Source organism: Perissodus microlepis, chromosome 16, assembly GCF_051167445.1.
Source record: "Perissodus microlepis isolate ML-2025 ecotype Zambia chromosome 16, ASM5116744v1, whole genome shotgun sequence".
NCBI classification, from domain to species: domain Eukaryota; kingdom Metazoa; phylum Chordata; class Actinopteri; order Cichliformes; family Cichlidae; genus Perissodus; species Perissodus microlepis.
Window position 1 is genome coordinate 3,760,310 of NC_140476.1, and position 12,344 is coordinate 3,772,653.

General features: G+C 41.7%; 1 protein-coding gene across 2 annotated transcripts in view; it reads right to left on the reverse strand.

The window, feature by feature from the left end:
- hdac4 (histone deacetylase 4) overlaps positions 1–12,344 on the reverse strand; it is a 119,970-nt gene that overhangs the window by 61,132 nt on the left and 46,494 nt on the right. The window contains exon 3 of one of the 2 annotated variants that reach the window (XM_084908255.1): positions 11,225–11,287. The exons of the other annotated variant lie outside the window; for it this stretch is intronic. Within the exon in view, the coding sequence (XP_084764381.1) occupies positions 11,225–11,287 (63 nt within the window). The remainder of the gene's footprint in view (positions 1–11,224; positions 11,288–12,344) is intronic. 2 annotated transcript variants of the gene reach the window in all.

Here is a 12,344-nt window from a genome sequence, read left to right on the forward strand (position 1 = left end):
AGGATGGCAACAGAGGCAGCAGAATTTACAAGGTGGCAAAATATAGTGTGTATATATATTTTGTTGATATACTGGAGTGAACTGAATGTTGTCTGAAGTGATTGAGGTTTAAAAATGTTTACAGCGATTGATATCAGCTTCTTTTTACTGTCTATTGAACAGCATGTGGATACACATAAAAGCAAAAGTGACAGAAATCAATACCATCGCTATAAACCTGTGTGATGCTGCCTTTCTTTGCATACACAAACACACAAATACACATAAATATACACACATACGCTGACTGGACAAATCACAAGGAAGCAGCATCAGTTTTCTAAAACGTCTTGAGCTGCTGTCTCGCTGTTTCTAAGTATGGTTGTAAGATCCACTATGAATACATATATACAGTGAAATGATTTGTCATCCAGCAGAGATGTAACTTAAACGCTTCTAGCTGTGTTAGGCTGCTAACACAAACCTTATAAAGCTAAATAATTTATATGAGTGGGAGGCCTACAGAGATAAAATTATCCAGCCGTATTGTAAAAGACACTGAGAAGAGCTGAAAGTGCAATGAAAGGTGATTATTCAAAAATAAAATCATTGCATCCACAGATATTTCTACTTCGGGCGATCGTGGCTCAAGAGTTGGGCGTTCGTCTTGTAATCGGAAGGTTGCCGGTTCGAGCCCCGGCTCCGACAGTCTCCGTCGTTGTGTCCTTGGGCAAGACACTTCACCCGTTGCCTACTGGTGGTGGTCAGTGTCCGGCAGCCTCGCCTCTGTCAGTGCGCCCCAGGGCGGCTGTGGCTACACTGTAGCTGCCATCACCAGTGTGTGAATGTGTGTGTGGATGATTGTGTATAGTGTAAAGCGCTATACAAATACAGACCATTTACTTGGTTTGTATCCAGAAGAACGATAATGATGAATCTCAGCTTTTCACTGTTTAAAGCTAAAAGCATTGTTTTTGGAAAAAGCTCGGGCCAAATGATGCCCACTGTACAGCCTGGATGTGTGTGTGTGTGTGAGAGTGTGTGTGTGTGTGTGTGTGTGTGTGTGTGTGTGTGTGTGTGTGTGTGTGTGTGTGTGTGTGTGTGTGTGTGTGTGGTAAAGCTCCACAGAAATACGCACAGTGTGTGTTAAATATAAATTCTGTCAGTTCTGAAGAACTGAAAACATCAAGGCTTAAAAACACCTTAAAAACGCAGCAAAGATAACAGAAAGAAAGGCTTCGAGCTGCCAGCTGCAGCGAGGAACTCCGTTCATTCATATTTTATACCGTCTCGCTCCATCTCAATTGTAATGCCTTCGCCGAGCTCGCAGCAGACAGAGACCCATTAGCTTTCAGTGATGCTAAACTGAACTTATGAAAGACGTCAGCCCACCACACTGCTCCCTGTGCTCTTACAATCACATAGGTCACAAGAACACCAACCGCTCAAATCTCAGACTCTTCATGAGCAATGAAGCTGTTGTTTACTACGGCCTTGTCAACAATGAAGAAAAAATAAAACCACAGACAAACAAACACAAAGATGACCACAGATGTAAATGGAGGATAAACACTATGATAACAAATATCATCTTGTGAGGCTATATTAAGGACTTGTTGCCGTTTAAAAGTTTTTTTTTTAATTTCAAATACCTATTTATACTTAGTTTTTACTCTGATTATTTTCTATTACAGAAACTGTAAGTATAGAAGATTAGAGATATCTGATAAAGAGATACACAGATTAGACAGTCTATTCTTGATATTCACTTTTTCAGTTCTACAAAACGCCCACCTCTCGTCTTTCTCGGCACCATCTTCTACTCTACTTAGAAAATTGGTGCAGGCAGAAAACCATTGTCTATTTCTTCTCTTAAATGAGTCTGCGGTAAAGTACAGTCTATCACTGACAGCCATGCCGTAGTCATTAGCCTGTGGGCTTATTTATAATGAACTCCTTTTCCGGGACCAAGGAAAGCTAACCTTTGGTTGTGATGGTGTCCTGGACAAATGGTAACAAATTCTTTGCGAGCAGAAAGCAAAGGTCTGAGCCCTGGAGTGGTCATCCATAACAGCTTCCAGAAGACTCTTCCAGAGCCATATATTTCTACTAAGGCTTTTAAAAGCCTTTACAAAACACACCTCTGCATTAATAAGTGAGTTTGACAGGAAGTGAAAGGGCAATGCATAGTTGGAGTCAAATGTGAAACATATCCATTTGCATATAAACAGACAAACACTACTTTTACAAATGGCTTTAAAGGAACTGGAGACTCTGATGTGGTAATTGATGAGAACTTAGAAAGAGGAGGAAAAAAAGAGTATTCACGGTACTGCCTGCTGATTATATCACATTCTAGCGTGCACATGCTAATACGTTACCGTTCGAGTCTTTCTTAAACAGGCAGAGGGAAAGAGCGAGGGAAACCACAGCTGCAGATTAACAGAATCAATGCAAGACGAAGAAAGTCTGCAGAGCTTGTTGGTTATGGCACAATCTGTAATCTGCATTCAAGTTGTGTTCAAGGCGGTGGTACCAACTCCCTATGTAAGCATGGTTTTCTTTGTGTTCAGGGACTTTTATATCTCTGACCACTCCAGGTTTAATCACAAACAATGCATTTTTATTTTTCCATTGCCCGCTAAGAGCAAACAGGCAAAATCATTTTTTGAAAAAGTCTCATTATTGATGCACTACGTCTATCCCACTCGAGCTTTTTATAGCTGCAGAAAAACAGTAAAAACAACCTATTTATTGATGGCGACAGGCCGTCTTATTGCTTAGCTGTCACACAACAACGGCTGCCTATCACACAAACAATGTTTCAGACCATTGAAGGCCAGATCACCTAATGAGCAGTGAAATCTCTCGTTTTTATTATAATCCAAGAGAGCAAAGGTGGAAATGCTCATCAAGTACCTTCAGAAAGACGACTTTATATGCAGTCTATACTCACAGCCTGGCTGTATTCATTCAAGAGCCCCCACGGCAGCAATAACACTTCCTTCATCTGCATGAAGTCACAATGCACATATTTTTTTACTTTTTCTACTGAAAGCAAATCAATAGAACAACCTCAAAAACTCCACCTCCCTCAGGGGAAGTTCACCCAGGCTGAACTTTCCCACAGAGTTGAACCAGGGTGAACTCTGAGCGAAGATGTGACCCAAAGCGTCACAATCGCAGGAGACACCAAAAACCAAACACAGAATTTAGACAACTTTGCTCTGCCGAAGCAGAAAGTCTTGCCCGGTGCAGACGGGTCATGGTTTATATAGCGGATGCGTGACGATTTCACTGGACTGTTTTAAAATGTTTGTGATTTGGTCACAAAGTTTCCAGGCCTACCTTCAACTGTTCCTGAGGAATTTCCCCTTCAACTCTGTGACGTGAACAAACACACGAGGAAATAAAAACAAATTTTAAAAGTGTTACGATCAGGGTTGGTTCCCTTGTGATCAGAATGCAAAAGTAGAAAAACCATCATTAAAAAACGTTTCCATTTTGCTGTCCTGTAATACTATACAACCACACCTTCGCTGACACTTCAAATCCCCGCATCTCTCCTCTTCACCAATTCCCATTGTGCCCCAAAATGTTACTATCTCACATCAAAAATGAAGGTTGGGTTTTTTTTGTGTTTTTATGTATTCATACACAAACATTGACTAACATCACTCTTGAGACGTCTGGTAGGTTTTTGAAAGCCATGACAGTCAGCCATAACAGGGCCAAATGCAATATTTATAACCTGGTAACATGGTAAAATCTTTCTCCCTATATGACATCCGCACAAAGTCTCATGCAGAACCTGCCGAGGCTGTCAGGATAATGGCACTGATGCAGACAAAGTAGGTTAAGGCAATGCCTGTTCTGCTGGAAGACGAAAACAAGTCTGGCTCGAAGCACTCCGCCATACTTTTTTATGCCCAAATGTGAAGAGTGTGTATGTGTGTGTGTCTCTTTAAGGGGGTTGACATGAAGGCCACAACCTCAGGCTATGTCTGTAAATATAATCAGGCTCTAATACACTGCCTTGTATTCCCTTTGTAACGCCTATCTTTCGCTCAGGATCAGATTTGATTTCACCTCATGCTCTCCGACAGCTTTAGGTTTGTTTTAGGATTCTGCCTTAAACGCGTGGCTGTATGCTCCGAGGACTTTATATCAGCCTCCAAGGAATATTAAAAATAGTTAAATTATTCTGTGCCGCTTGGGAAAAATAAGACGTGACGAAGCAAAGGGCAGAGGATTATATCTTAGCTCATCTGAAGTTTCAGAGAACCTATTGGAAAAATCTCCTGAGCATCGTCTTTGTTAGTGTGTGTGTGTGTGCGTGCGTGTGTGTGTGTGGATTTCTGCTAGTGATGGTGGTTAAGCAGAAAAGTAGCAGCTGCCCACCAGCTCCTGCCTACACCAACCTGGCACCAAGCAGGGGAATCCATGCCAGGTCAGGGAGTGACAAGGATGGGGAGGGGGTTGGTAGGTGGCTCTGGGGGCCCATATGGGGGGCTGGAACCAGGACCCGACAACCTTGTGGGTTCCCTGGTGAGCATGTACGTATTAAACAGGTGGCCTTCAGTTAGGAATTAGGAAAAGGTGTGGACTCTAAGTGACACTGCTGGGATCTAGGACTAAAAATTCACAAGGTTATAATGTTCCGTTTATTTATCTGTGACCTACGTCCTCAGTTTAAATGGATGACTCAGTCTTGAAATTGTATGTTTTAGTGCTTACACTCATTGTGATTAAAAAAAAGAAAAAGGTAATGTGATGATAATGTGTGGCGATACTTCAAAGGTTTTCCTGAGGGGAAGTTTGTTTTCCTAATGAGTTCTTCAGCATACAAAAGCAAAAACATGAAAGGATGTGATGACAGGATGTCGTACGGAAGAGAAATGAGAAGTTAACGAGCAGAATGAAAGAAAGAAATGAGGTTGTACCACAAGCAAATCTGACCCATTGTGACGTAAAGCATGTTCCTTTACATTAACAGAGTAGGAGCTAACACCAACACACAAAACAACAATGTCAGGATTAAGGTCAAGCATACACTCATGCGCAGATACACGAAACTCTCTGTTCCAGCGAGTAGGGAGGGAGGCAGCAGGGGTCTGGCTGGCAGACAAGTGTCTGGTCATGGTGACCTACACAAGTGGTGTCCTCTGGAACACACCTCGCTCTCCATCTCTGGCTTTTCACCACCAACCCTTTCCCTCTTTCGCCTGCGTTTCCACTCTCTTCTGTCCTTGCTTTGCTGTTATTTCCAAATTTGCACTAAATTATTGTAGTTCAGCATCACTGAAGGGAGAACATTTCTGCGGGGTTAAGGTTGAGGTTAGCGATTTAGCTGTCAGCGGTTAATTCTAGGAAATGCATTATGCCAATGAGCATCCTGTGCATGTGCAGAGAAATGCAGATGCAGAGGGGGAAAGAATTTGGTGTAGTCCAAAAATGTTTCTCTCCACTTCTTTTCTGATTTCCTTTCCAGAGTTTTGAAATGGTAATGAGGCTGCTGGTATTTGCATAATGTGCCTTTCCTCGTTCCTCTTTTTCTACTTATCCAGGCTCTCTTCTACTCAAATTGCGGTTCTCCTGCCTCTTACCATCTCCTTTCATTGCATTTATTCTTCTCCTCCCACTAACCTGCTCTCCGGTTCTTAAGTGCTCATAGATTATTGACAACTCTAAATAAAGATACGATAAGATAAGCAGTTCAGCCAGACAACAGGAGCTGACCAACAGGTCTGCCACTTCCTGTGTGAACAGCTCCTCATTCTTAGCAGGCTTGCTCAAAGCCTCTCATTCAGCTCAGCCCTAATATCAGCACTGTGCAGACGGAAAATGGACACTGCACAAAGCCTTAAGACTAAAAAACTGAAAAGGAAAAAAAGAAATACTGCTGTCAAATTTCTTGCCGATTACGACGGTGCATGCCAGGCAGGCAATGATGAAAGGAGCCATAACGAAGTCCTTCTGTGAGCTACAAAAGCATTTCTGGTCTACATAATCTGTCACTTCTGCTCCCACTTTACTCTTCTATTTTCCATCCTCTTCTCTCAATTTGTCTTCCTCTCTCCTCCTCCTTCCTCATCACTTCTCTCACCTTCCCCTCCCTCCTCCTCGCTCCCTGCAGCGTCTGTGCTCTGACAGTTATGTGTGAGTGGAGCGTGGGCTGCTGCTAATTTGTGCAGAGTGGGAGAAAGCTGTTTTGGCTCACCGAGGGGGGAAAAAAAAGCCCAGTTTAGCCTATATGATGGGATGGATGGATAGATAAGCCAAACTAAGCACAAACACACACACACAAAAAAAAAAAACCTCACTTAATACATGTTTGTTTAGCCTGTAATTTTCACATCCTCGTCTAATGTCACATGTGCATTTACTGATAGAAGCAGCTGCTCAAACCTACATTCACATCCAAAGTGTGGAAGTGACTCTGGAAGGTGCAGACTTCTGTTCCTCTTACAGTACCTCCTCCTGGGTGCAATTTAGTCATCCTGATTAATATGCACCCAAATCTGTTTCTATCAGAGTCTTCCTCATTATCTCCCTCATTTTCAAATTTCAGTAGCATTCATCATGTCGCCTGATTGACACCCACTCAAATTTTGATCTGAAACTTTAAAAAGAAAGAAAGAAAATGCACAGTCACAGACTTGTGGCTTTAAGGTCGGCACCACTCACTGATGCTGTTAGCATCTCATTAAGGTCTGTGTTGAAATGGACTTTGCAGCATCAAACACACACACACACACACACACACACACACACACACACACACACACACACACAGAGGAAGTGTTACTGTTGCTCTTGGCACCCACTTAATTAATTCTAACACATCGTATGAATGTGTTAATAGACCATTGTACTGTACCTATTCCAATAAAATGCTGTTGTCCTTTTTTTGGCAGGCATTTAAACATTTAGTTATTCTTAGGGTTGGAACAGTCTCCACATTTTCAAGTGAATTTATTCAGCATCTCAGTCCAGCGAGTTAACTGTGGAAATACAAGTGTACTAGCTTTGAAGAGAACCGGTTAATCTTCCATCTATGGCGGATCCTTTGTGGTATACACAGTATGGGTGGCTGCGACCTGTGATGAAACACTATTCCTGTGTGCTGCCCACAATGATGGTATCATGACAGCAGTTTTGCAATACTCGATGCTCTGCAAGAAAATTATCTACGATACATCAAATGTCTTAATGAAAAAAAAACAACCTCTCAAAGTGCAAAAAAGCAGGAATTCTGCATTTTTTCACTGCCCTTTGTTGTTAGTGTGCGTACTATCGTCACTATTCAACATCAATTTTGTGCCAGTTCAGTGAATCAGATCTCTGATTTTCTTTTTATTTAGTTTATCCTTTTTACAGCTACTTCCCTTCACTTTAACCTCATTGACTTGATAAGCACCCCAATGAAGAGCCATGAAGTAGTGACTCCTGCAAGTCAAATTATCAATGGAATCTGCTAAGAGTACCTGTGTATTTCAATAAAAACAGTCAAAAGAGGCACCGTGTCCTCTCTGTGCTGCCTCCCCTTTCATCTCACCCACCAACCGGCCCAGCAGATGGATGCCTCTCCCTGATGCTGGTTCTGCCAGGTCTCTTCCTGTTAGACAACAGATCTTCCTTCCTACCATCGCCAAACTCTTTCTCACAGGGAATTGGTGTAATATAACTGAAATATCATCACAAGAGAAAGTAATGTAATATAATGCCCTAGAAATATTTTTTCCACTCTAAATACACTGTGGGACATTTTGTCTATAGCTTCTCAGCATTTAAAGTGTAATGCACACTGTAATTTATGGAGCCAGTCACACAGACGTAGAGACCAGTTGGAGACCACCTTACAACCACCACAAGAGGAAAAAAATGAGCATTTGCCATTTGCTATAGTCACATGTAGTTTGTATGGAAGGTACTAACTTGTCTAAACAGTTGTAAAACAGGAGACTGTGGTCCAAACTAGAAATGGAAATCTTCCACCTTCTGAAGTTTCACCTTTGGAAAGGTAAGGCACATTTAAAAAAAAAAAGTTTTAAAGTGCCCACTTTCCAGTATGTGTCACGCCTTTTTCAGTTTTACTGCGACTCGGTTTGCAAGTGCGTGGGCGCCTTCCGTCTTCTGTAGGAAGTGCAGGCGTCCGAGGCAATCAGTTTTTTGGTGCAGTATTCTCTTTGCAACCACTTGCCAACCAATCAGGAAAACCACATTTTTTCTTAGAAGCTGGAGGTTACTAGGTGGTCATTTACTGGTCTGTAAGCTTGTGTCAGTGAGGTCTTATTGATATTTCAATTTATAGCAATTTGTATGGAGGAAGTGAGTAAAGCCTTGAAATAAATTAAAACAATTTATTTTTTAACTGCTTCTTTGTTGATATGGTGACAAACATGAGTCATACCACACACAAAAAATAGTGCCTTTAAGAAACTACTTTCACTTCTTTCATATGACATAGGGTTAGCTTCTCTTCTCCATTTTTGTGAATGTCAATGTATCATTACGCAGTGATGCGATTTTGTGTATAACACAGGTTTAACCCCCATTGGTCCTATCCACCACATGAGAAAGGGGTCAGAGGTTAATCCCTGCTTGTCACTATTAGCAGAGAACACAGGCTACAGTGGAGCTCTAACACTTTCTACAAATCTCAGACTTGCAGTACATTAATAAGTTTCACATTTACTTCCCCTTTCAGTTTGCTCACTCGCCCACACGTTCATATTCTTTCTGTTTCGCTCTCTCATTAGGGAGTCAGTTAAAGACTTGTAAATGTCAATATCATTAAGTTCATTTCTCTCCATATTATAGATACCAGCTCAACAAAGGCAGGCATCTAGCCCAAAGTTAACCGAGGAGTAGAGCAGGAGGGGATAAAGTGTGTTGGTCTAATGGGGTATAATTTTGTACATGCATTATATTATGCTCCAACGCATAATTACACCAAAGCTTTCGAGCAGACATCAAATTTTATGGAAGACTAAAACTTTCTAGATTTACAGCTTTGCTAAGAAACTCTAAAAACACTATTTCAATTTCATTGATAAAGTAGGGGTTTTCACATTTTTTTATACTTAAATGAAAACTAAAATGAAACTTGAAAGCCTCTGAGAGCCACTTGTTGTTTTGGGTTTTATTAAATACATGGATGTAGGCAGTCGGTTGAGTTGTTTTCGTGTCTCCTGGACTGACTCATTGCTGTTGAGATCAAAGCAGAGGCCTTACAATCCGGAGGATTCATGGTTCTTCTTGTCACTGAAGTTAGTCCTTTACAATCACTCTCGTGCTTTGTATTTGGCACCAGTAAGCTTTCCGCCTCAAAGTACTGCGGGATGGATACCAATCTAAAGATCACGAATGCCTAAAACTTCTGCACCATTGTCTATGTGCATGCGTCTGTCTGTGTGTTTATGCCATTACGTGGGTCACCACTGCAGGCAATGAAACATACTATTAGCAGACTACAGCTCCGAGCCTTGGCACCCATATCTGTGACATCACTGCTGCATCAGCATTTCGTCCTGCCACATGGGACAAACATACCGCTTGTGGGTTGATGACATGCTTATGTGGCGCGATCATCCTACGTTCCTGTCAACAAGAAGATGAAGTTCCAACCAAATTTGCTTGTGCCACGTGCACTTTCACGTAAATGCACATGAAGTGACAGACGCAGAGCGAATTCTAAACGGAGTCTGTCACTGAATAGCAAATTGTCATGTACTAAAAACAACACGCAACGTTAGCTAGTGGAAATGATTGCATGGCTGGGCCTAAATGATAAGTTCCCTCATAATCAGACACTGACAGGGTGTACTCTTAAGCCACATATTAGCAAGCAAGAGAAACCTGATCACCTCTGAGCATTAATGTTCTGTAATCACCTGTGGTGTACACGACCCAAAGACAAGACTGGATCAATTGCTCAGCTCTCAGTAGACACATGTAAGATGTACACCACTGAATTAATTGTACTGGATAACCTGTTCAACTGCTCATTATCCAAGTATCTAATCAGGTAATCACATGCCAGAAACTCAGCACATGTGCACACGCAGACACTGTCAACATGACCTGCTCAAGTTCAAACAGAGCAACAGAACAGAGAGGAGAAAAGTGATTTAATTTACTTTGAACGTGGCATGGTTGTTGGTGCCAGAAAAGCTGGTCTGAGTGTTTCAGAAACTGCTGATCTGCTGGGATTTTCACCACATAACCATCTCTACGATGATCCAACACAGAGAAAATATCCAGTTAGCAGCAGCTCTCTGGGTGAAAAAGCCCCGTTGAGGTAAGGGGAGATTATCCAGACTGTTTTGAGCTAATAGGAAAGCAGCACAAACTCAAATAACCACTCGTTACAACCAAGATACACAGAAGAGCATCTCTGAACACACAAAACGTCTAACCTTGAAGCAGATGCGCTGTAGCAACAGAACACCACATCATGATGGCTTTGAAAGAGGAATGGAAGAAGCTATCTATGTCCACTGTGAACGACCCTCTTTGAACAGAGGCGGTGGTTTACGGCACCAACTGTCTGCCATCTATAATCCAGTTTTGAGATTCCTTCCCAGACGCCTTAACTCCCACTCATATCCTGGGCCTTCTGACCTCAGAAAATCCCATGATAGGGTGGGGCTTGGCTGACTGTGGCCTACACCCGTTTTCACACCTTGGCTCATGTGATTAGGTAGAGGATCATGAGGGGGGGGGGGGGGGTCCAAACTCCCACAGGGCTTAAATCTGGGACTCTCCACCATTTGACCCTAGAACTGAAGAAGCTTCTCGAATGAGAGGTGAAACGTCTTCAAGCAACTTAAAGAAGAAAGAAGTCCAGACGCTTTTCTTTCCAAGCTCCTTAGACTACGATGACCTGGAACCTTCACAGACATACCACACCATGTGCTTCTCCTGTAAACCAAGAACAGCAAACTGAGGCTAACCAGCCCCCCTGGTACCCTGGTACCCAGCCCCCCTGGAACCAACAGTTTGGATGGTGGTGTAATGAATTTTGGGGATATTTTCCCTGCAAACTTTTTGGCCCCTTATTACCATTTGAGAGCTTGGTTTAAATGTCATCGACTACCCGAGTATCATTTCTGACCAACCTGTAAAAACCTGTAATAAAAATTTGTACGGTGAATCCAAACAATGACAAGACTGATCCAAGCCATCAACACCGATGCAAACAGTTCACACGCATGCAGTTAAACAGACAAATAAGCCCTACCAAAATGGTTGTGTGCCGTTGGTTTAATAAGTTCCAGAGGCTTCTCCGTGCTGGTTAATCCACCTGTCAGAGAGAAGGAAAAGTTGGGCTAAATATGGTCTTTAATGTGGCAACAAAATTAACTTTAAAATAGAATTCAAAATTAATTCTCAATTTTGCATGGACTGTGCAGGATTGGATTAAGTTAAGTAGGATTAATTTCAGTCATCTTTGCAAGCCCTCATTAGTGAGAGTATTAATATTTATATTGGGATGCTTATGAAATTAGCATTAGTGAAATCTGAGTAGAAAAGTACTGAAGATGACTTAAAAGCATTCACAAGCACAATGTCAAAGTCTCTTCTTAAATGGATCAGTCTTCAGGCTTTCTTAATCTGGCTTCACTGCTACAGATATCTGCTCAAAAGAAGGCCTGCTGTACTTATGACTGTACTTATCAATATGTCAGGAGATTTTAACAATGTTTCCGGCTTCTTTTAGGAATCCAAACTGCATGATGTAGTACAGAAAGCTGGAAGTCCAGAACTAGACTTAAGCCTTGTCCATTACACATGTCCTCCATGCCAGGCCCCTGTCGTATGATGGAGTGCATGTGTAATTATTAGCTGCATGTGATAATAAAACAATTAGCAAGTGATTCAGTCATGGACTAGCCTTTAAAAAATGTAATAAAAGAGAATTCAGTAATTTCCAAAACTCTACATTTAATTGGAAACTAATTGGAAGACAACAGCTGCTGAAACTGAGGACTGGATCTGTGCAACAGCTTTCAAAACACATGAGAGACGATGAAAGCATTTGAGATTTGAAAGGAAGATTTCCTGGTTTTTAAAGAGCTTTCCCCGCACCTCCACTCTTGTCTGAATTTCAGCTGCTCAACAATTTACAGCTTACTTTGTTTCTAATTTACTTCTACTTTATAGTTTCAGGACATACTGAGGATGGTGGTCTAAAAGTTTTCAATGAGTAAGTTTCGCACCCAGAAACTTTCTTTTTGTGCTGTATCAGGTGTAGAATGAGGTTTGGTATTGTCTTGCTGAAATAATAAAATCCTCCCCAGAAAAGAGATTCATGGGTGTCAGTATATTTCTCCACAACCTTTATATAAATCATTAAGCAT